Consider the following 26,383-nt stretch of genomic DNA (forward strand, 5'->3'; position numbering starts at 1 on the left):
AAAGCCGTGCGCCGATTTCTGGGCCTGTGTGCCTATTATAGGCGGTTCGTGAAAAACTTCGCCCGCATCGCCGGTCCTCTCACTAACCTTACCAAGGCCGACGTGGAGTTTAAGTGGGAAACGCCGCAGGAACACGCTTTCCAGGAGCTTAAACATCGCCTCCAGACGCCTCCGATACTTGCCCATTTCGACGAATTCGCCGAGACAGAAATACATACTGACGCAAGCAGCGTAGGTCTTGGCGCCGTTCTTGTGCAGAGGGCTGACGGACTTGAAAGGGTTATTAGTTACGCCAGCCGATCTCTATCCAAAGCAGAAGCAAATTATTCCACAACAGAAAAGGAGTGCCTCGCCATCATCTGGGCTACGTCGAAATTTCGCCCCTACCTCTACGGCAGGCCCTTCAAAGTTGTGAGCGACCACCACGCATTGTGTTGGCTAGCCACCTTGAAGGACCCCTCAGGTCGCCTCGCACGATGGATCCTGAGATTTCAAGAATATGACATTACTGTCATTTACAAGTCCGGCAAAAAACACTCCGACGCCGACTGTCTCTCTCGTGCGCCTGTCGACCAACCGCTACCCGACGACCCGGATGACGACTACTTCTTAGGAACGATAACTACCGACGACTTCGCTGAACGACAGAGGGCCGACCCGGAACTTAAGGCCCTAATAGAATACCTCGAAGGCAGGACCGCCGAAGTCCCGAAGATATTCAAGCGCGCACTTGCGTCGTTCTTTCTACGAAACGGTCTTCTACAAAAGAAAAACTTTTCACCGCTTCGAGCTAAGTACCTTCTTGTGGTGCCTTCAGCTCTGCGACCAGAACTCCTGCAGGCCCTTCACGACGATCCGACGGCAGGGCACCTCGGTGTTTCTCGCACGCTCGCGAGGATACAAGAAAGGTACTACTGGCCACGTCTTACCACCGACGTCACTCGTTATGTGAGAACATGCCGGGACTGTCAGCGACGCAAGACACCGCCGACAAGGCCAGCGGGACTTCTGCAGCCAATTGATCCACCTTGCCGACCTTTCCAGCAGATTGGTATGGACCTACTGAGGCCGTTCCCGACGTCGGCTTTCGGAAACAAGTGGATCGTGGTAGCTACCGACTACCTCACCCGCTACGCCGAGACAAAAGCCCTGCCAAAAGGCAGTGCATCCGAAGTAGCTAAATTCTTCGTCGAAAATATCGTCCTACGTCATGGCGCCCCAGAGGTCCTTATCACCGACAGAGGAACGGCATTCACTGGCGACTTAACTCAAGCAATCTTGGCATACAGCCAAACAAACCACCGCCGGACGACAGCGTACCACCCACAGACCAACGGCCTCACCGAGCGGCTTAACAAGACGATCGCCGACATGCTGTCAATGTACGTCGATGTCGAACACAAGACGTGGGACGCCATTCTTCCGTATGTGACCTTCGCATACAACACGGCGGTGCAGGAGACGACGCAGATATCGCCATACAAATTGGTCTACGGAAGGAGCCCGGCAACGACGCTCGATGCCATGTTACCCAACGTCACCGACGAAGAAAACCTCGATGTGAGCGAGTACCTTCAACGCGCCGAAGAAGCCCGACAACTTGCGCGTCTTCGTATCAAGAATCAACAGACGACCGACAGCCACCGTTACAACCTTCGACGACGCTTCGTGGAATACCAGCCCGGTGAACGTGTTTGGGTGTGGACGCCGATACGCCGACGTGGACTAAGTGAAAAGCTTCTGCGACGGCACTTCGGACCGTACAGGGTGGTTCGACGGCTCGGCCCACTTGATTACGAGGTTGTCCCCGACGGCATCACGAACTCTCAACGACGCCGATCGCGACCTGAAGTCGTCCATGTCGCGCGCCTCAAGCCGTTTCATGCGCGTTAACAAACTGAACTAGTGTTTTTTTGTATTATTGTTGTATCGTAATTTATTCATTGTACTTTCTTGCATTATTATTGTACTTTCATCTTTAGTTAAAGCATCGGGACGATGCCTTTTTTTTCAGAGGGGGGCAATGCCACGTTCCATTTCCCAAGTTTTTGTTATCGTCCGAAAACACCGCACGATTCTCAGCGCAAACCGCGCCTGCAGTTTTCTAGAAGGTTCCGGACTGTAGTAGATCATTTCGATAAGATCACGCCCACTGTGCGAACGGTACAGATTGTTCTGGAAGCTACGCCACCGCCAGCGATAACGCTAGAACATTCGACGGCAAGAGTATAAATGCCGACGCGCTTCGCCGCTTGTCAGTTGTTGATCGAAGGCCGACGCTCCGTTCGCCGCTATCAGTCCGAGACTGCTATCTGTGCGAGGCTGCTGCTGTAATTGGACTCTCAGTTTACCGGGCACAGGTTCGCCCGAATAAACAGTTAAATCCTAACACGAAGTCTCCTGTCTTCGGCCACGTCACGACCCCGTGACAATATCATCTGCATGCATCAATGCTTGTAATGACTGTTCAATTTGTTTTTCTTGCTTATTACTATATTATCTGCATACATCAATGCTTGTAATGACTGTTCAATTTGTTTTGCTTGCTTGGCAAAAGAGAGGCTGAAGCGAAGTCGACTCTCCTCTAATTCGGCTTTTAGTCCCTGTAGATACAGCAAAAATAGCAAATGTGACAAGGGACATCCCTGTCGAAGCCTGCGTTGTATTTCTGTAGGTCAGATACTTGTTCTTCCCATTTGATAACTTACTTTTACTTATATAGATGTCGTAGTCGAGAGTTCGACGGAATGCCGTCTGGTAAGGTAAAGGCATTGTTGAATAAAACAGGTCACTGACCAATGTCAAACAAAACAATGACTTTTCGGGACCCGTACGGATCCCTTTTTCACAAATCGACTTGTGAACAAGGGATCCGTACGGGTCCCGAAACGTTATTGTTTTGTTTGACATTCGTCAGTGACCTGTTTTATTCAACAATATAAATGTCATTTAGAAGATTAGTTATTCCATCTTCCGCATCTAGTGTGTCCAGTATTCCCCACAAGTCTTCTTGAATCACACTATCGTAAGCTCCCTTGATATCTAGAAATACCAGCCACAGGGCCCTGTGTTCTTTTCCCGCTGTTTCAATACGCTGCATCAATGAAAAGAGATTATCCTCCTACCTCCTTCGTTTGTGGAACCCATTTTGTAGTTCTCCCAGCACCCTCTCACTCTCAGCCCATGTTTGTAGTATTTCGTTTACTATCTGCATTGATTGATATGTGAGGTTTAACGTCCCAAAACCACCATATGGTTATGAGAGACGCGTAATGGAGGGCTCCGGAAATTTTGACCGCCTGGGGTTCTTTAACGTGCACCCAAATCTGAGCACACGGGCCTACAACTTTTACTCCTCCATCGGAAATGCAGCCGGGATTCGATCCCGCGACCTGCGGATCAGCAGCCGAGTACCTTAGCCACTAGACCACCGCGGTGGGGCTACTATCTGCATAGCCAGTCGGTAAACTACTGATGTAGCCCCGCCACGGTGGTCTAGTGGCTAAGGTACTCGCCTGCTGACCCGCAGGTCGCGGAATCAAATCCCAGCTGTGGCGGCTGCATTTGCGATGGAGGCGGAAATGTTGTAGGCCCGTGTACTCAGATTTCGGTGCACGTCAAAGAACCCCAGGTGGTCGAAATTTCCGGAGCACTCCACTACGGCGTCTTTCATAATCATATGGTGGTTTTGGGACGTTAAACCCCACAAACAACAAAAAACTACTGATGTCACTGTTATAGGATGGTAGTTTGTATATCGACTTTCTCGCCCTTTCCTTTAGAGATCATGCCCATCATGCTCAGTTTCCACTCATTGGGACCTTCACCATCCATTATTACTTTGCTCTCTGCCTCTCTTGATGTTTGCTTAGAGTTTGGTTCTAGTTTATTAGCATGATTGGGATGCCGTCAGGGCCTGTTGATGTGCTGTTGGGAACCCTTTTCTCTGCCCTTTCCCACTCTCATTGTCCCAGTGGAGCCACTGAGCTAATTAATTAGTCCGTCCTCATCTGGTACGGTGCTTGCAGCGTTTTCTTGGTGTTTAAATTTTTGTGTCATCGTTGCTTTTATATATTCCATTGCCTCATCCCCTTCTAGTCTGACCCCTTGAACTGTAGCTAGAAAACTCTGTTCCATGCTTGTCTTATTACTCAGAGAATTTAGATCCTTCCATAACTTCGCAGCTACCTTTTTATCTTTTTTGTTTACTTCCACCATCCATTGAGCCTTGTTTTTCTTATATTTTCACTGATCAGATGGGACACTTCCCTTCTGCAACTCAAAAAGCTATACCATTTTTTTTACATCATCTTCCAGTTCACCCATCTGTTTAGCTTACTTGTGTTCCCTGGAGGCTTCCTGGCGTCTTACTATGGCTCTCTAAACTTCCTCATCCCACCAGCTCTTGGGTTAGTGTCTTCTTTTCCCGGTTGATTTCCCTCGTACCTTAGCAAACTCTAACTCTAATAATCGAGTTAGATTTGTGCATGTCCGCTCTGTTTTAGTATCCTTGGTGATTATTTTCTCCATCTCTTTAGTTGCTATTTCTATTCGCCTTTCTGAATAAACATTACCGTGTGGTTCTCGTAATGCCACCTTTCCAATTTCATTTCTCTTCCAAAACTCAGCTTGATACGTTTGAGATCACTAAGCTACTGGACCCATATTCATCTATGTTCATCAACCTCAGCCGATCATACATCCTATGTGACATTATTGAGTAATCTATCGTCGACTGCAGCCTTCCCACCTCCCATGTTAGAGGCAGGGCCGCAGCGCCCCCCTCAAGGGAGTGGCGAGAGGGATGTTCTACACCCGATGCGAAGGCCGTAAGAAGCGAGCGCGCAGGTGCAGTCTAGCCCGGCCGTGGCGAAAGCACTCGGGCGCACGGGAATATGCCAGACGCTTGGGCAGTTCGGGCACTGCTGCGCCATGTGTTCATCGAGCGGCCGGGCCTCGGGTATGCTTTGAAAGCATAACTCTATGGCTGAAAGGGTACGCTGGTGGCGTGTGTTCGTGGAATGCGTGCTAGCGAAACTGTACAAACAATATGACATTTGCGAAACCTAATGCGTCATGCTGCAGATTCTTAGCACCGCTATAGTGTACTAGTTTCTAGTACACTATTGCACCGCCGAGTTTACACGGACAGCAGTGGCGCTGCCATCGAGAATGTCACCACTGAGCGCCATGGCAGAGAGAGCGAAAATGGCCACATGCTGGGTGCTCCTCGCGAAATCGAGGCGGTGCCCCCTCCCCCCCCCCCCCCCCAAAAAAAAATTTCTGGCTACGCGCTTGCCTTAGCCACTAGACCACCGTGGTGGGGCTAATTTATGTACTATAAATATCTACTTATATGATGCAGCCATCGCATTATTTTAAAGGACCATTCACCACCCCGCGTTTAAAGACGAGGGATTGATTTTCTCCTCTCCTTCGTGCACATGATGCATCTTCCTCACCACTTAGTTTTCGAATGCACGTAAACAATATCAGCACTAAGCGCTAGAGCCTATCAAGATTTAGCGCTTCTCGGCTGCACGCTGTTATCACCGTTTGCGCAGTTGTAAACACAAAAAAATGAAGTTTGATCGGTTGATTGTGCACGATATTGACGCGTGTGTACTGGTGGACCAAAACGACAATAAGGGGATTTGGCGGACACCAGGTAGTGGAGCTCTGGCTGATTGAAGATAAAGAAGGCGATCTTGCTGTTCGGCTGCTGAGAGTCGCTGTGTCAACGTTCATCTGCCTTTGGTTAGCGCGGCACCGCGACCCTGGTGGAAGTGCTGGGACGCAACCATACCTAATGCTTCATACTCCCACTGGGAGCCGTTCATCTAGCTCGGACGCATTGTCACCCATTGCAACTCCCGTGCACCGGTTCAGTCGGCGGCTGATAGGCCTCGCTCCAGAGTTCACGCCTTCTACGGAACCTGGCAAGTGCCGATTACCTCTCCAAATGGCCAACGCCAGTCCGCAACCGGCGCCCCAAGGCCCCCTGCCAACACAGCCTTCACAGGTAACCATCTTTCAACCGCTGGTTCCCTATCACTTTAGTGGCGGCGCCCATGAGGACGTGGACGACTGGCTTGAGCACTACGAGCGTGTCGCCAAGATTAATCGGTGGCCTGAACAAGAAAAGCTCTCGCGCGCCTATTTCTACCTTGACGGCGGTGCGAAAATTCGGTATGAAAACAGAGAAGGCAGTCTCTTAACTTGGGGCGACTTCCGATAACAGCTTGTCGATACGTTCACCAATGTCGATCGACGCGACCGTGCGCAGCAGCTGTTGGAGCTACGGGTTCAAAAACCCAATGAAAGCGTTACTATGTTTGCTGAAGATATGACTCGTCTTTTTCGTCGAGCTGACCCGAACATGAGCGAAGATAGGAATTTGAGCTACCTCATGCGCGGCGTTAAGGAGCAACTTTTCGCCGGGCTACTGCGCCACCCTCCAAGTACCGTAGTTGACTTCATCAAGGAGGCTACGGCTATCGAGCGGGCGCTCCATCAACGATGCAGGCAGTATCATCGAATGTCTAGCAGCGCCCCAATCAATGCTGCCGCCATACCTGAGGATCAAAGCTCCCTGCGAGACCTCATTAGGGAGATAGTTCGCGAAGAACTTCAAAAGTTCCGGAATCCAGTTGCTCAAACCACCGTTGCGTCCGTCGCTGAACTGGTACGCGACGAAATCCGCCACGCCTTTTCTACCGCTGGTCCTGGTGACGAGCACCGTCCCATGAGCTATGCCGATGCTCTGCGACGTTCACCATCTGGTACATCGCCGCCATATTACCCAGTGCCGACGGCCCCTTGGTCACCACGGCAAGAGCAGACCCTGAGCCGACCGCCAAGCCAACCGACGTACCACCAGGCGTCCACAGCAGCACCATGGACATCGTCGCAAGAAGGGAGGCTCAGACGTCCACCGCTCCGAAGAACAGACGCATGGCGCACAATCGATCGACGTCCACTATGCTTTAACTGCGGAGGCGCAGGTCATATTGCCCGTCATTGCTGGCACCGCAATGATTCGTTCCGCCAGCTTCGAACATGGTCTGACGATCGACGTGCGAACGAAGAATACATACCACGCCAGGAGGACGCCTCTTTCCATGGAGCCCGTTCTCACTTTTACGAATACCGTACTTCTGACGAGGAGGCAATACCTACCCGCCAGCCAGGTCTGGGACGTCAATCCCGCTCTCCTTCTCCCGCTCATTCACCTTCGTCACACCGACGTACCTCCGCGGACCTTAACGCAAGAAGGTCACCCAGCCCGCGACGGGGAAACTGAGGGCGGCGACCTCCGGGGGTAAGGTTGCAGGCCACGAAGATGACGACGAAAAGCCCCCATTACACGACGCTTTAAATACGACAAGACGTGAGAGCGACGACATTGTGACCGCTGACCTGAGTGTTTTTCTTGACGGCCAGAAAGTAACAGCCTTAGTCGACACCGGTGCCGACTTTTCTATCATCAGTCAGGACCTCGCCATGCGCCTCAAAAAAGTGAAGACACCGTGGACAGGCCCTCAAATAAGGACGGCAGGTGGTCAGTTATTGATGCCCTCTGGGAGATGCACAGCGAGAATTGACATAGCAGGTTCTTCTTTTGTTGCGTCGTTCGTCGTTCTCGCCGCATGCTGCAAGGATCTAATTATTGGTATGGACTCCTTACGAGAGTACGGCGCCGTCATCAATATCCCAGGCAGTTTGATTACATTCCGCAACAGTTCGGGCGCACCTGATTGTACACAAGCGCGACCAAACCAATTGCGTCTAACTGATGACGATGTGGTTCTCCCTCCACGGTCATGCACGCTTGTTTCTGTGGCAGCCGCTGTCCAGTTTGACGGCGAAGGAGTAGCAGACCGAATAACCTCGCTCCTCTTCACACACGGCATTTCCGTCGCAAGAGGTATCGTCAGTGTCGCCGCTGGACGCACGGACTTGCTTCTGACAAATTTTAGTGGTGATTGCCGGCACCTTCCAAAAGGCATGGCCGTCGCTTACTTCGACGATATCACAGACGCAGAAGGCTGCTTGGCAGCAGTCGATGAGGCGCCAAAACTTGATTCGACACCAGTTCTTGACATTAGCACTACTTTGCCTAAGAACGAGCGAAAGAGGCTTCTTGAGCTACTGGCCGAATTCAAAGACTGCTTTTCGACAACATCAAGAGTTGGCCGCACACCTCTAACCAAGCATCGGATAATTACCGAGGACATGGCGAGACCAATTCACCGAAACCCATATCGCGTGGCTGCAAGGGAACGCGAAGTGATACAAGAGCAAGTCAACAAAATGCTAGAAGATGACGTCATTCAGCCCTCAAAAAGCCCCTGGGCGTCACCTGTAGTCTTCGTTAAAAAAAAAGATGGCAGCCTGCGCTTCTGTGTAGATTACCGAAAACTCAATCAGGTGACAAAGAGAGATGTGTATCCACTTCCTCGTATAGGTGACTCTCTCGACAGACTTCGACATGCTCGTTACTTTTCATCGATGGACCTGAGGAGTGGGTATTGGCAAATTGAGGTAGACCCAAGAGACCGCGAGAAGACTGCTTTTGTGACACCAGATGGCCTGTATGAATTTAAAGTCTTGCCCTTTGGTTTATGTTCAGCGCCTGCTACCTTTCAAAGACTTATGGATACCGTACTTTCTGGGTTGAAGTGGAAAATCTGCTTGGTCTACCTTGATGATGTCGTAGTTTTTGCCGCAACATTTGACCAGCACCTTAAAAGACTTGAGGCAGTTTTACAAGCCATACGGTCAGCGGGCTTGACGTTGAAGCCTGAAAAATGCCACTTTTGCTATGAAGAGCTGCAATTTCTTGGCCACGTTGTCAGTCACGCAGGCGTTCGTCCTGATCCTGAAAAGATCGCAGCTGTTGCACAGTTCCCGGTGCCGACTGATAAGAAGGCTGTCCGACGATTCCTCGGACTATGTGCGTATTATAGGCGATTCATCGCGGACTTCGCACGCATCGCATCACCGTTGACCCGCCTCACGAGAGAAGACATTGCTTTCCAATGGAGCAACAAAGAGGAAGCTGCTTTTAAGAACCTCCGCCAGCGACTACAGACGCCTCCAGTGCTTGCCCACTTTGATGAGAAAGCCCCAACGATGCTACACACGGATGCCAGCAATATTGGTTTGGGAGCTGTGCTTGTGCAGCTGCAAGAAGACGCAGAAAGAGTAATCGCCTATGCAAGCCGAACACTAGCACGCGCCGAGACTAATTACTCCACAACCGAGAAGGAATGCCTCGCCGTGGTATGGGCGGTCACAAAATTTCGCCCGTATTTATACGGCCGCCCTTTCAAAGTCATCAGCGACCACCACTCACTGTGTTGGTTGACAAATCTTAAAGATCCTACCGGGAGATTAGCGCGTTGGAGTCTCAGGCTGCAGGAGTACGACATGACTGTCGTACACAAGTCAGGAAAGCGCCACATGGACGCCGACTGTCTATCCCGCTCACCCATTCAATCGGCAACTCTATCCGATGAGGAGGAAACAGCATTTCTCGGTGTGCTTGACTCAACCGCTATTGCACAGCAACAACGTGGTGACCCTGAGTAACTTGCACTAATTAATTACCTGGAGGGAAGATCTCAGAAGGCGCCAACTGTTTTCGTAAAAGCGCTGTCATCATTTTGCTTACGGAGCGGAGTGCTATACAAAAGAAACTTCTCTTCAACAGGATCTGCGTATTTGCTCGTCATCCCAGCAGCCCTTCGCTCCGAAGTACTCGAAGCATGCCACAACGAGGTGACTTCAGGCCACTTAGGTTACACAAGAACGTTGGCCAGAGTACGGCAGCGCTACTTCTGGCCAAGACTGACCGTAGCCGTAAAACACCATGTTCGTACTTGCCTCGACTGCCAGCGACGGAAGTCACCGCCGACTAAACCAGCTGGCCTCCTGCAGCCCGTGCAGGTCCCAAGAACACCATTCGACCAGATTGGCATGGATATTTTGGGCCCACTTCCTACTTCTACTGCTGGTAACCGCTGGGTTATTGTCGCGACTGATTACCTTACCCGTTATGCTGAAACAAAGGCTATCCAGAGAGGTACAGCAGCGGAGGTGGCACAATTTTTCATCGAGAACGTTGTCCTGCGGCATGGTGCACCAAGCATCGTAATCACAGACAGAGGAACCGCATTTACGGCAGCTCTTTTGGAACAAGTCCTCATGCTGAGTGGAACAACCCATTGCAAGACCACCGCCTACCACCCGCAAACGAACGGGCTTACAGAGCGTCTGAACAAAACAATTGAAGACATGCTTTCAATGTACGTAGACGTCGAACACAAAAATTGGGACGAAATCTTGCCATATATCACGTTTGCATACAACACTGCCAAGCAAGAAACAACCCAGATGACCCCGTTCAGCCTAATTCACGGAAGGGAAGTACGAACCATGTTAGATGCGATGCTAGCGCACGAATGGGACGACATCGAACCGGACGCCGAGATGTTTACAGAACGAGCGGAAGAAGCAAGGCAACTAGCACGCCTGCGAATCCAGCAACAACAAGAGTACGACGCGAGCCGCTACAATTCTCGCCGCAGAACAGTCGTTTACCAGACCGGTGACAGAGTATGGGTTTGGACGCCCATACGGAAACGAGGACTCTCTGAAAAGCTCCTGAGGAGATACTTTGGGCCATATCTAGTACTGCGACGACTGAGTGATGTTACCTACGAGGTTGTCCCCGACACTTCATATAGTACGAGGCTTCGCCAGCACCGTCCTGAACTAGTTCACGTTGTGCGCATGAAGCCTTATGAAAGGTAGTGACTGCGCAAGACACTTCTTAAAGAACAGGCAAAAAAAAACTGCACTACTGGTTTAGCATCGGGGCGATGCTCATTAAGAGGGGGGCAAATGACGCGTGTGTACTGGTGGACCAAAACGACAATAAGGGGATTTGGCGGACACCAGGTAGTGGAGCTCTGGCTGATTGAAGATAAAGAAGGCGATCTAGCTGTTCGGCTGCTGAGAGTCGCTGTGTCAACGTTCATCTGCCTTTGGTTCGCGCTGCACCGCGACAATATTCATGCGAGACAAAGAAGAACGGATGGGCAGTGGCACTGGACAGGGTTGGTCGTGCCAGTCGGCGCGTTATCACCTGACTTTTTATGCCATACTTACAGCTGCTGTGAGGCAAATGCCTAACACTCATAATTGGCAGACGTGGAGCACGCTATTCAATGGGGTTAAGAAGAAACAGATGAGGGGGCTTGAGAGGATACCGGTACCCATGCGTAACACTCATCGTAGGAATTTGTCAAATCTTGGTGTGAATACTAAGCGACGAAAGAAAACAAAGTGGACGCAGTCGCGAGGATCCTCCTCGCCCTGCCTGACGTTTTTTTTTTCCACTCATCCCGACTCGGAAACAGCGAACGTTCGGACGACCAAGACTCATTGACACCCCCCTCTTCTCTCTTTCACATTCCTTTCTGTCCCCTACCAGCCATTCCCCGTTGTTGAGATGACCTCCTGAGACAGTTACGACGTCACACACTTCCCTTGCTTTCAAATTGACTTTAAGAAGGCGAGCGCGCGGGTCGTCGAAAACTGATGCCTTGGGATGCGGCACGCAATCTAGGGAGCATTGTTGCAATCACGGGAGAAACGACCTTGAGCGGCGACTGCAGAAGTGTGCACTCTATCGACACTAATGAACACGCTGACAGCCACCGTACGACAAACCGGGAGTAAAGGAAGCAAGCTCTTAAAAGAAAAATCAAGAGAAAAATAGAAAGAAAATATTTATTATATAAAAACGACACAGAGCAATAAGCAGGTAGAGCAAGGCAGAAAAGAGCGAGAATGTAAAGTATAGCGAAAAATCGTAACAGCTAGCGACGACGGGAAGGAGAGAGAAAGCCCAGCTGCACTCTTCCTCAACCACTAAACGCAGGTTACGCAACCTCTTTCGCTTCTTTTTCGGTATGTGTGTATTTATTCACTTTCAATCTTCAACGTTAGTCGTCTTCAATACTGCGTATAAAAGATAGCATAATTGAAGCTTCATTTCCATAGAAATGGCAATCCTACGTTCCGTTCTAGTTGTACATCTCAATCGGGCCAGTGCACACTCAATTCTGTTACCGAACAGGCCAAAAGGCAACAAAACTGTACGTGTAGCCTCACAGAAGTGTTCTGGCATGATATTTTTGCTGCTGCTAACAATGACGTTCATGCTGTTGCTGATAATGTGTGGCCCTTCAAACTACCACATGGTGTGATGATTCCTGCGGTTCTACATTTGCGCCACGAGGACAACCCCAGGTGGTCGAAGTTTCCGGAGCCCTCCACTACGGCGTCTCTTATAATCATATGGTGGTTTTGGGACATTAAACCCCCAATATCAATCATCATACTTGCGCCACGAAATTATAAATGGACTCGTGACAATCATGTATAAGTTTTTACATGCGAAGCACTTCATGAGCGAGCTGGTGGCGTCCACGCTCCATTGCGCATGCGCGTCCCGTCCGCCTTTCTCACCTCGCAACGCCGACGCAGTAAGCGTCTGCTAGCCTAATACCCCTGTCACACGGGCACCCGCGAAGACCGTTTAACTCCCTCGTCCTTACGACAACGAAGATGCGGTCCGTGTCACACGGCCACCCTTACCCAAACGAAGGTAAACGGAGCGTTTCGCAAAGGACGTTCAACGATCTCTCTTCGCAGCGAAACGAGGTACTCTCGTCCCCAGCAGTCAAGAGGTCAGAGAAAAATTTCGAGCACTAAGTGGCCGCAGTGAAAGAATAATACATTTTGGCAATCTTAAACGTTCTTTCGTTGCAGTACTCATTCACAACGCGTGTTTGTTTACATATATTTACGCCCGCCAGAGTTCACTTACTCTCAACACCGATGCTCTATACACTCCGCGCCTCGCACGTGGTGCCTCGCGAGTCGGGCCGGCCTGTGCCATTGAAAAATATTTCGTCCATGCATGTGGTTGTGGTCGTCGCTGTGTCACTCATGGCTGAAGAACACAAAATGTGCGCTCACGAGGCAAGGAAGCACAAGAACTTTCGTACACAAACATGAACACAGGCAACAAAACAACTAAAAGCCCAGTGTGGCCAGCGTCACTAGCAGCATCGCTACATTTAGCGAATTCGTTTTTCTTTGAAAATATCTTTATGGTTTGTTAGCCTCTTACCTCCTTAATAGTGGTTTTTTGTAAAAACCCTAGAACGAGGATTCACAAAAAATCAATAGAGATGAAATTAGAATACGTTTCCGAAAATCAAACAGCGCCAGCTGAGCCCCCTCGCGCCAACTGTTACAACCTTTTCATTGCCGTGTGACACTGCCACAACTCCTTCTCCGTCGAACCACCTAGGGGAGATTTACGTTGACGGTGTTCAACGGAGTTTAGTGGTGGCCGTGTGACAGGGGTATTAGATTCCTCTCCCTCTCTCTCCTTTAGGCATCCCTCCCTGCGTCGTTTACACCCCCATTGCGCATGCGCTTGCCACTGCTCTCTCTCTCCTCTCCTACGCTGTCCCATCACTCACTTCGCTACGCTGACGCAGGCAGCGTCTGGTCGCGAGTTTCTTCAGTGACAAAACTGACTCCTCGCGCTGCACAATTGTTCACTGGGTACCCCGTATACATAGGCACTGCATTTTGGCTCGGATTTAGATGTCGGGTAAAAAAACACGTGGTGGTCAAAATGTTTAAAGCCATCCACTACGGCATCTCTCATAATCGTATGGTGGTTCTGGGACGTTTAATCCTAACGATTATTACTTTCAAGGTAGTGCTGGTAGGAGATCTCTCCTGTGCGTTGTTGATCAATGAAAATTTGCAGCGTACGTGTGCATTAACTAAAAGCGGACTATGGGTCTCTGTGTTCCTTCGGAGTCTTCTGTTACTCATTTCCAATTGAAGTGATTGGCATGTTGCAGTAGAAAACACCCGTCCATCACTGTAGTGATGAATGGATGTTTCCTTCTGGAACATGCAGTTTGTGGAGGCGCAAAGCACGCATGCGTGCTTTGCTCCTCCACAGGTCACTCCGGCACAACACCACGATGTACACCACCGTCAATGCCGCCGCCAGCGTAAGTGTTAGCAGACGCTGCTTCTCATGCAGTCATCCACACATGGTTTCTTTCAGCTGGAGATGGTGTAATGTTTTTTCTCGGAATTCATAGCTTCAAGCACTGGAGTAGCTTCGTAGTTGGACAGGTGATTGCTATGCAAAAGGCCTTGGTTCGACTGCCTCCCACTTCTAGTCAAGATTTTTTTGTCAATTATTTCATCAGCATATACCTCAAATATTCGCTCAAAGAGACGCAAATTTTCGCTCGCATTCAGTGGGGTCTTGGCTCGCACTAGAATTTTCACGAAACGAGCTCTTTAGTTTCTTCGCTTTTACGAACTGCACTTTCAGTCAGGGCTTCGTTGTAGCTCATCCTATATAGTGCAGTCTGTTAGCGTTGCTCAGTATTTCAAAAGTACGAATGTACTATGAGGTTCTTTCTTCTTTTTCAGCCATACTTACTCTATTCTTGATAAACGTCTTGATGTTCGAAGAGCACACGGCCAAGTCTGTGTACCATGGCTTTGTTATGGCCTGCTATTTTTCTCCGGTGCTCGGGGCGATGATTGCTGACTCTTATCTCGGAAAGTTCAGGTAAGACGGTGCACAGTGGGTGCTTCAGCTTCTCATGCTTATGTTTGGGCTTCTAAATTTGTGCTCTTGCAGAACAATATTCTACATATCCATCGTGTATGCCATCGGGAACATCACTCTTGCCGTGTCTGCAGTGCCTGCTCTTGTGGACCACACGTAAGGATTTTTACTATTTGGAAAGGGAAGCACAGTGTGCCAGTTCTCAATTCATGTAAGGTTACACCTTACTCGACTCTTTAGTATGCACTAGTGTGCAGCGATCTTGAATGTTTGGAACTTCACTCATTGAAACATGCGTGTATTTTTGTTTACATATCCATTTTATTTATTTATTTATTTATTTATTTATTTATTTATTTATTTATTTATTTATTTATTTATTTATTTATTTATTTATTTATTTATTTATTCATGTTACCCTACAAACACCACAAGACCCATGAGTAGCAGGGGTTATAAAAAATAATAATAAATTCATGGTAAAAAACAGTTTATATAAGCACAAACACAAAAAAAAATCAAGACACCACAAACGCCTACCTACAACTGCTTACCCAAAACTTGTCAGTTAACTTACTGACAGTTACTTACAATTACTTACCAACAAGTTGAGCTCTTTGTTATTGTAAATCACTATAAAAACATAAAAGACACTCCATCGAAGGACCGACAAAGAAATTTGTACATAGGAAGGCGAAAATGCAACCTAAAATAATGTTAGTACATTGTTTATAGGTTGCACAAGAGAACGTTCTCTGCACCAAATAAATTGGGCCGTATATGTGCCATGGTGCATAGGAGGGCACAGGGCGCGTCAAAAAACAGAGGATGTTTCTAGAAACATGCGAAACAGTTTAAGTTATTTTGGGAGTGGTGTATAGCATATCGCTATCTTGTGGTCGCATGTACATCGACCGAACCGGCCGATGTTAGAATGTACGCCTTAGAATGTACACCTTTGACTTTAAGCATATCTATCTATCTATCTATCTATCTATCTATCTATCTATCTATCTATCTATCTATCTATCTATCTATCTATCTATCTATCTATCTATCTATCTATCTATCTATCTATCTATCTATCTATCTATCTATCTATCTATCTATCTATCTATCTATTCACCTATGACTTTTAGCTCTCCTGGCCGTTTGGATGAAGGGATCCGTGCCGAAATTGGTATGGCATAACATGACTGTATGGCGAGCATAAATGGCTAGTCGTAACATGAAAATCACTACATGCATTTAATGAATAAAGTGATGTACATGTCGTGGTCTTGCTGCTTTTGCGATAATTTAGTTCACACGAGATATCGCAAAATGGTATGGTATGATATGGCCGCACGCCAAACATAAGTGAATGGCCCCAATGTTGAAATTATGACTTGCATGTCATGTAATTCATGACTACACGCCACGCTCATGGTGCACTCGCTGTCGTTTCGCTAGCTTGAAATATACTAAATTTAATATTACGCGACGTGAATGGGTGAAGGTATGTGACTGGTGCAAACATGATAATCATGAGATGCGTGTGATGTAAGAACGTTACTACTTGCCACGCTTATAATGCACTCGCAGCCATTTCGCTAGCTTCACATATTTTAAATTCGGTATTGCGTGACGCGAATGGACGGGGAAGGTAAATGACAGGTCCAAGAATGTAATCATATGTGTGTCATGTTAAACATGACTACATGCTACGATTAGAGTGAACTCGTGGCCGTATTCCTAGCTTCAATATACCGAACTTGGTGTTAGGTGACGTCACTGGCTGACGAAGATATATGACTGGTGCGAACGGGATGATAATTATATGTGTTTCATGCTAGAACATAACATACGACGCTCATGATGTATTCGCGGCCTTTTCGCTATCTTCACATACGAAATTTGGTAATACGTGACGTGAATGGATGACGAAGGTAAATAACACGCCTAAACATGATAATCATGCTATGGAAGCCATGTTCGGTATAATTTAGGTCTGCCTCGTTAGGTTGCGCTGATTTTAAAGTGACATATCAACCTCCGTCACTCGTACATGCTTCGCATGCCATCTATTCGCATTGTATGTGATCTGCAAATTTCTTTAAAGACCATAATCTTTTTTGGGATACTTCGACGCAGAATTTTTTTTTATTTGCGTGTGTGTGTGCGTGTGGATCACCCGATTCAATAGAATGGTGAAAATTGCACCTCTTCCTGAGCGATCAGCAATCTTGATCTGGTTTTGTATTCATAGGTTCTGGCATCGTCAATAAAAAAAAACAAATATTACCCATATTTTGGTGCATCATCAGTACGGGGTCGTCCCTTAGTATATATCTCTATTTATAAAGATATATACTTCACCGGTATACTTCACCGCATATATACTTCACCGGTGGCACCTAGCGCCCCCTGGCCGTAGTACTTAGTGGACAATAACTATATTTATCGCTTTCTTTGTTTAATTAGTGAAGTTAAGGACTAGCACTTTGTAGTGAAGGATTTAATTTTCACTCGTACATTGATTGTAGTCACCACTCAGATAACCCCCTACAACGTATTTCTACTTGTTTAAAGTCTATTTTACCCTCGCTGTTCCTAAACCCCAGTGCTCTGAAAAACTCTGTGCCATCATCCTGAACTATAGGATGAAGCCCTTTACAGAACATTATCAAGTTTTAGGCAGTTTCCTCCTCCTCTCGACACGCACTGCATACCGTGTCTACACCTTAGTATTTGGCCCGATAGGTCTTGGTTCGCAATACTCCCGTCCTGCCCTCGAGCAGTAGAGAACTACCCCGAAAATTATCGTAGATCCTTTCCTTGGCAATTTCCTGCTTAAATGTTCCTACTTAAAACTAAAACTTCGTGTGGCTAACACCTACCAGTGACTTTGATTTCTCCAAAAGATTTGTTTCTTGAAGTGACTGCTAGATGACGTTTATATCGCACGCAGTGCCTCCTCAACGATTTTCTTGCGCAGAACGTCAAGTAAACGTTTTATTATTGCGATAGCAATTATAGGTACCCTCTCCGCTGAATTTTACCGCCGACGTCGACGTGGGCGTCGCCGTCACTCATCGTATATGTATAAGTATCTATATATATATGAAAACGCAAAAAAGAACAAAATCTAAAAAAGACTCCGGCGCGCGATATCAAACGTGGAACCTCTGAGTCGCGAATGCGAGGCGTTAACCACGGACTTGGTCTGTGTCATTTGTACCTTCGTCTGTTTATGACGAAGGTACAATCGGTTTATGTTTTTTTCGAAATAATCGAGACCCATTCATACGTACTGTTATACGGCTTAGGCTTGGAAGATGGTTGCCAGAATTCGTGGTAGCATCTGGTTACATGAAAGCAAGAATTAGAGGTTTCCTAAAAGAAGTTAATTCATGTTTCTTTCTAAAAACGCGTTTTTCATTGGAATACCTCAGCAAGGTTTCGCGTAAAAAGTTGTACAAAAATGTAGTAGCAACAGTTCTTCCTGTTCCCCTATATAGAACATTATACCGTGTAGCCCCAGGCCAGAATTTCTTAAGCCGCGTAAAAAAAATGGAGGTATCACCTGGAGCGAAATCCTTTTCCTTTAAATTGCACACTGGGACCTTGCCCGTGAAGACATGGATGCAAGATAAAGGCTTATTCGTTCCGCGGGGTGTTGATTGCCTTCTCTGCAAAAAGCCGGAAACAATTGAACATGTTTTCCTTGACTGCTGAGATGCAGTCTTTTTCTGGGATGTTCTCCAAAGGACTTTGAAAAAGGATCTGCCTCTTGATGCCTATATGGCATCAGATTTCTACCAGCATCAAATGCAGGAGGAATACCTTTCGACCTAGTCATGTTACTGGGCCTGTACAGTATATGGCAATCTAGAATGGCGGTGCGGCATGCTCATGTTAATGCACATCCGGTTTGGCAGTACTTCTTTCAATCTGTCTGTTGATTTTTGCAATCACAAAAGGTTAAACAAGAGGTGCCCGAATGGCTTCATCAAGTAGAAAGCCTTCTACAGATGAAGGAATTTTAATAAGCCTGTTAAGCTTGACACTTCTTGCCTCTTTTCTTTTGTTCATGTTTGTCCTTGGTTTAATTTGCATTTGTTTGGGAATGTTGTATGTACACTGGCAATAAAGAAAGTAAAAAAGAGCCACCGAAGAACGCTTCCTTGAGCGTTCAAATGGCAAGCTATTTGCATCTACCACTTACCGCTGGTGATTGGCATCTCGGGCGGGGGGGGGGGGGGGACTATTGTATTTTCAGCATTACCAGCAAGATGGCGCAATAGGGGGAGGGGAACTATCGCATTTTCAGCATTACCAGCAAGATGGCACAATAAGCGTGCGGCAGCGCGCGTTCTAATCTACCACGCGTACTTTGCCCCTCATAGTGGAGAAGGTTGAGGCACACTGCGCGCACTTATCTCGCGGTGGAGGGGGGACAATGGTACGTCTTGGTTGGAGTTGGGTTTTCATTAGAACGTTTTTGTGGTAGTCACCGGGCGCACAATGGTCACTGCAGTCGTTGCACAGTCTCCGTTTGCAAAAAGGGCGCGCTTTTCAGACACATTGAAGTAACAACTGGGGCGCTTATTCGAGCTCATCTGTACCTGTGAGTAGTACGTTTCGTGGGGCACGTTTCCATCTGCTTGCCATTCAGCGCGTGATCTTCCAATTTGTTGCTATCACGTTCATTCTTTCGCCTTTGCGGCAAATCTGATGCACCCAGCTACCTCCTATTGTTTAAACGTTTTATTTTGTTTCTTCCGACAGAAAGCTACAGTTTTTCACCATTTTTTGCAAGCGAAGCACGCAGACACGCCGCAGTTTAAAAAAACATATTATAACATAGCTATGGTCATGTTTGTGTTGAGATGACCAAACAGCCAACGCATATGCGAGCCTGACCAAAGTCTAATGCACAGTCAGCATTTTTTGTTCAGTTTATTATCTTGCTTCGGAGACACCAAAGTTTTCTAAGAGCTTGTTGCAGATTGTTTCGACGTGCGTGCGCCATTTTCAATTTGCTGTGAGAGTCACACCAATGTATTTAAACAACATAAAACCTACTGTACTCACATTGTCATCAGTATATGTAAAATAAAGAGGCTGTTTCTTCACTCTCAAAACATACCGGATAAAAAGGGTGTCTTTTTGTCCCACAACAATACACATCATGCTTGCGTGTGTTTCCTTTCTTGAAAACTCAGCGCTGGCCAGTTTCTTATCGAGAATGCTATGTAAAGCTGATAACGCGCATGTCGTTCGTGACCGGAATGTACCGGACGTGCGGCGATAGCGCAAGGAAGGAACGCAAGATAGATAACATAAAGAGGCTGTTCTTTTTTGCTCGATCTTTTCTTAGAGTGAACCCGCTAGGGTGGTCCAGTGGCTAAGGTACTCGGCTGCTGACCCGCAGGTCGCGGGATCAAATCCCGGCTGGGGCGGCTGCATTTCCGATGGAGGCGGAAATGGTGTAGGCCCGTGTACTCAGATTTGGGTGCACGTTAAAAAACCCCAGGTGGTCGAAATTTCCGGAGCCCTCCACTACGGCGTCTCTCATAATCATATAGTGGTTTTGGGACGTTAAACCCCACAAATCAATCAATCAAATCGTTTTCTTAGAGTGGTATTTGAAAAGGTTGTGACTACAGTCATTTTGAAGTTTGGTATGGTTCACTGCTCTTCCAAAACTACGAAAAAAGGCACTATTCCGCGCATCTTGATATTGAGTGTTAGAGATGGTTCTACAGATAATGCTTTCGTCTGCATAAATTTGAAGTTTAATTTGAGTATAACCGGTAATTTCTTATCCGTCCTTTATATAAATGACAAACAAAAGCGGACCAAGCACCAAGCCTTGAGGCTTGTTCCAGATGTCATACTTACGTTATATGGCTTCACGTAGTTGATCGTAAAAAATTGAGCACGACAGCAAGTAATCTGCTATCCAATCAACCAGCTTGTTGTCGCAAAAAATGAGAAAAGGGCAGAAGTTTAGCATGGCAGGCAATGCAAAAGACCTCCAAACAGTCAATAAATATGCCATCAACATGTTTTTGGTCGTTAAAGGAAGAAGCAATGCCATGCATAAATTGAAGCAACTGTGTAACAGTAGAATAGCTGGCAAAAAAGCCGTGCTTGGATCGCGAAAGTATAAAGTGTGCATTTTGGTATGCTACAGCGCATTCGTTAATTATATGCTGCAAATGTTCAGAGCTGGTGGGAAGCAAAAATATTGAGCTATAGTTTTGTAGTATTTGCTACCCTATTGAAAAAACATCCACCATAGGAATGGTGGATTCTACCATCCACCATATTGGTGGATTATGGCGGTGGAAATCTTGGTGGCACATGGTGTATGGTGGCGTATGGTGGAGCGGATGGTGGATGGCGCGCTTCAGCCGGCAATGCTGGAGCGCGAAGGAGCGTCGGAACCAACGTGACGAGCTGCCACTAAAGAAATAATGAAAATAATTGTATAAAAACGATGAAAAAGCGCCCGTAAAAACAGGTGCGACAGCGCGGAATCGAACCTGCCACCTCTGAATTATGAATGTAGCACATTTACCACAGCGCCACGCCGACAGATAGACGCATGGGTGTTGAAGTAGTCAACTCACAAAGTCACTGTTTAACTTCAGTCCTGTTTGTTGTTTACTCGGGAGGGACGGGATCTGCACCTGCTTCTAAACTTTGCACATTTGATGAACACGAACAACTGCTGCCTGTAACAATTGCCACTGCGATAATGGCAACAGCGGCATGTTTTTGTTACAAGTTACAACCACAAAGAAAAAACAACTCAGTGGACTGAGGAGCAGGCCGAGTTTATCGGTGGTTACTGCCAAGTTTATTATCCATTTCTCGCTCCTTCCAAAGGACGATATCAGTTCAGGCTTTATGACGCTTCTATGCTCATTCGATAGATACGCCCACACAATGATTTTGATGTTTTTCGCGCAACGCACAGCGCAATCGTGCCAGCGCACCGCTGTTGCTCCGTCGTTAGGAACAACTACATAACGGCTGGGCCAAAACGAATGCAGTGTGCCGTAAACATTATGCTATCATATTGGTTCAGTAAGCATACGAATTGGCGTGTCTATGTTCTCGCATAAGAACCAGCGAAGTGCCGGCGAGTGCGACCGGCGGCTGCCGGTGAGGCGAGGCGCACCTTTGGTGGAAGCGCTGCAAGCGCGTCGCATCTATGTTTGTTGATTCTTGCGCGGACACCGTACACAATAAAAAAGGCTTCATTTAGGTTAAATGATGCCCCAGTTGCGCTGTATTGTCATTTTTACTCGTCAAAATTGTGTATTCTGAAACCCAGAAGCGCCGATAACACTTGTACAGGCTAGGTCGGTATGACTAACCTTTGGTGGAAATCATGGTGGTAGAACAGAAGGGTGAAAGTCAACTTCGCTGGGGCTCATCTCGACGCATGTCGAAAGAGAAAGTTTATGCATATTCGCTCGCACTTTGTTAGCTTAAAGGTACGGCTCAAACAATAGAGTGTGCAAGAATTACCAGAATTGCGTTTCTAGCGTGGTGACATCAAGTGGCCGCTGTATTCTGCTCTAATGATTGAAAGGGGCAATTCCAAACTGGAGCCCATTTGTTTGTCGACAACTGCGCGCCGATGTAAAACATTCATTGTCATGTTCACAGTGACAACTCTAGACTTCTAAACATCACAACAAAGAAACACATCGCGGATGTGGAACTGATGTAAGTACGGGCGCGAAATGTAAACATATTCCCGGCCACATATTCTATGCTCCACAGAAATTGAAGCGTTGTTGACACCAAAGGAATAAAAAAACAAACGTACTAGAAAGTGTAAGGAGCAGCGTTGGTTTCTTTTGACCATAAACATACATACATCTCTGCGCATTCAAGAATGAAACACTACAAATAAGTGATTTCACATACTGTCATGTGCTTTTCCTCATGCCACCGTCATCCACCAGGCTTCCATCATGCCACCGTCATCCACCTTGCTCACCAAGCCTTCCACCAAACACGTTTTGCCTCGCTACCATGAGCCGGCATTTTCCACCGTCACCACCATTGGCTCGCCACCACCACCACCATCGGCCATCATTTTTTCCACTTTCGCCGTCATCAGCCATTATGCCCACTACAGTTTCCATCATATACACTAATATTTTCACCATATCCACTATTCTTTCTACCGTATTCACCAACGATTGCAGCATCCATCAACCCAGGAATTTCAATAGGGTAGTTTCTGAATTTAAATACTGGCACGGTGTTTCCTTATTTTCAAGGCTAGGCAACTGCTGCAGCGATTATCAATTTTTTAAATATTACAGTAAAATAGTCACACACCATGCTGAATACCACTCTACTAACATATTTGGAATACCGTCTGGGCCGGATCGTTTACACTCCTCAAGATTTATTAAAAGGTTATGAGCTTAATTTAAATTTAAAAATAACAGGTACTTTGCTGCACGCGGAAAGTGAAGGAGTGATGCAGTTATCGGTAGAAAAAAACATACTTGAAGTAATCACCAAAGACATTTGTTAGAGCTCCGGGATTTTAAGAGAAGTGGTCATCATGAATAAACGATGACAACAGATGGCAGCAGGGCTAATTGACCTCTGGAACCTGGATGGGCTTTTTCATTAATGTAGCGAATGCGGCTAAAGTAGTACTTCCTAGCCTTCTTCAATTTAGCTTCTGATTTACTTTTGATTTGATTGATTTGTAGGGTTTAACGTCCCAAAACCACCATATGATTATGAGAGACGCCGTAGTGGAGGGCTCCGGAAATTTTGACCACCTGGGGTTCTTTAACGTGCACCCAAATCTGAGCACACGGGCCTACAACATTTCCGCCTCCATCGGAAATGCAGCCGCCGCAGCCGGGATACGAACCCGCGACCTGCGGGTCAGCAGCCGAGTACCTTAGCCACTAGACCACCGCGGCGGGGCCTGATTTACTTTTCATAGCATTAAATGAAGAAGCTGATCACTGCACTTGGAATGACGATTCTTACGTAAGCGCTTCATGAAACGAGTGTGGTTAATTATATTTTTATGGTAACATACTTGTCTTGGGTTCTATTTATTATATTTTTGAGGCACGTGCCTTGATAGGCATTCAGGCACAATGTCAGAAAATTCAGGAGAGAGCGCATCTACATAACAAAATTCACTACATTAAAATTTTTTAAAAGGTGAGGCTAAAGTGTCTAGTGCAAATGTGTCAAGAGCAACTTTAGAAAAGTTCAAAGCCGCTTTGATCCTAGGTATTTGATGAAAAATACGCTACGTTTGAGGCATTTTGAACAGTTTTACAATCGGAAATTTTTTCGACGACTTCGATTTTTACACAGTGTGATAGGAGCACACAGTCCCATATCAAACTTGGTGTGCAGCTAACTCATCCTAATGTGATCTCGCGAATATTCTGAACGTCGATGTATGGGAATATGGGCGCTCGTAGAAACCAAAGTTTTCGTGTCATGATATCATGGCGTGTAGAAGGGCACACGAGCCGTTCGCTGATACTCTTTGAAATAGCGCATGGTAGCACTCGATACAACGTCCTTATTTATAATCAAAGTTCGCAGTTGTGGATCGAGCCACGTAGCCTCCTACCTGGGTATCTCCTTCGTCCAGCGAAACATTGACAGGGCTTCTCTTCCGGTTAAAGAGCAATCGATGGCAGGCACCGCAGGTGGTGTAATGTATCGCATGAGCTCACTAGCTGCCCATCTCCGTGTGATGAAGATGCGCAGCTTGTGTCATTCATGCTTCAGCAGCATTCCTCGCTAGCACTAGCAAGATTTTATCCGCGGGAACAGCATGCAGTGTGCGTACAAAATGTATTGATTTGGGCTTTATACAAAACATGATAGCAAGGATGAGAGCCTGGACAGAGTGTCCATTAAGTGTTTTCAATCAATCCAAAAATATACAAAAACCATCGAAGAAGGCTGGTCTTTTTCATGCTGAGCTGCGTCGTATTCGCTGTAAAGAATTGGTTCGTTGGGAGAGTGAAACGATCCGGCGCCTTTTCATTTGCTTTTGTTCTTCACTACTCTTCCTTCGCTACAAGTCTTACAGGCTCTATCTTTTCGGCATTTACGCCTTTATAAACCACGAGTGCAATATTTGAGCGATAAGCGTACAGCCTATCAGCATTTTGAGCTTGTGGGTGCACTCGTTTATTTCCACTTACGCAACCGCAAACTTACAAAATGCAGCGAGCTCACAAGCTTATCGCTCGCAATAATCATGCGAGACGCGGTGAAGAACAGGAAAGGGGACGGCAAATGCACAGCAAAGCAGCGTAGATAACAATTTACAACCGATATCTTTCGTGTATGGGTCATTCGAGAGTATACGTGCCCAAATCATGTCACGTGAATCACCGTCCTAGCGTCGCCAAGAACGCCAAAGGAATGACAAACGCGAAGAGCGAATATCACGCTCGATAGTGCATCTTCAGAAGCTGTTTCCGGCCCTTATGTAGGCAGGACATGCAAACACGGATACAATAGAGCAGTAAGGGCACCGCAAACACCGCTCTGAAAAATTAAATACTGCAGAAAACAAGGTGAAGTGATGTATTTATGCCCAGATCCCTCACTCAGGTTAAGGAGACTGGTTCAGCTAAAATATGAAAAATAGGCACTTTTTGTTTTTTGTGGTATTTGAAATCGGCGGCCTTTTTTGAACCAGAAATCACTCGCTTGTTTCTCTCAGTACATGCTTTTTCTAGCTAAAAATGACATATTTCAAATCTCGTGTGCCAGCCTGCTATGCCCTCATTATACGTAGCAACATATTTTTCGTGATTCATGCATTAGAGTCATACGGAGACGTTACACTTTGCAAGCTGGAGTGCATTTGCCCCGCCACGGTGGTCTAGTGACTAAGGTACTCGGCTCCTGATCCGCAGGTCGCGGGTTCGTATCCCGGCTGCGGCGGCTGAATTTCCGATGGAGGCGAAAATGTTGTAGGCCCGTGTGCTCAGATTTGGGTGCACGTTAAAGAACCCCAGGTGGTCGAAATTTCCAGAGCCCTCCACTACGGCGTCCCTCATAATAATATGGTGGTTTTGGGACGTTAAACCCCGCATATCAATCAATCAAAGCTAGAGTGCATTTGGCACATTCAGAAAAAATATCGGACCATATTTGCGAAAACAAAAGAAAGAAGAGGCATCAATCAAGCTTTATGTCTGGAAATCTATATTTTGTGGGGACGTCTTAGTAGTACAATTACTCGTAGGCACAGAAAAAATTATCGTTTGATCATTCAATCAATAAAAAAAAAGTCAGCTTGGAGGACACGCGAAAAGCTGTCCGGGCCACGTATTTTCACATGCATGGCATCAAGAAAAAAAGCTATCCATCCCACGGCCCCTGCCCGAAGGACGCCAAAACCTGGTTTAAATTCAACAAAACCCAGTTGAATGGGTCACTATTTGTTCATAAAGAACACATATCAGCATCTGTTAATAAGGATAGCCAGCCTATCTGCAACTAGCTCATCTAGAAATACTTGCTAAACATGTCTATCGAAAAACTCGAAACCTTAACAAGACTTTTAAAGGTCGCGTGGTAGCGCACCCCTAATAAAGAAAAATAATGTTTTTCTTGGACACCAGACACTAAAAATACGCACTCTTGATGCTGTGCTTATTTTTAATGATG

The 26,383-nt window shown here is 46.8% G+C and overlaps 1 protein-coding gene across 6 annotated transcripts in view; it reads left to right on the forward strand.

The window, feature by feature from the left end:
* Positions 1 to 26,383, forward strand: part of LOC119175625 (solute carrier family 15 member 1) — a 441,245-nt gene that overhangs the window by 258,124 nt on the left and 156,738 nt on the right. For all 6 annotated transcript variants that reach the window (XM_037426528.2, XM_075881704.1, XM_075881703.1 and 3 more), the window contains 2 exons: positions 14,548 to 14,689; positions 14,762 to 14,845. In XM_037426528.2, the coding sequence (XP_037282425.2) occupies positions 14,548 to 14,689; positions 14,762 to 14,845 (226 nt within the window). The remainder of the gene's footprint in view (positions 1 to 14,547; positions 14,690 to 14,761; positions 14,846 to 26,383) is intronic.

Source organism: Rhipicephalus microplus, chromosome X, assembly GCF_043290135.1.
Source record: "Rhipicephalus microplus isolate Deutch F79 chromosome X, USDA_Rmic, whole genome shotgun sequence".
NCBI classification, from domain to species: domain Eukaryota; kingdom Metazoa; phylum Arthropoda; class Arachnida; order Ixodida; family Ixodidae; genus Rhipicephalus; species Rhipicephalus microplus.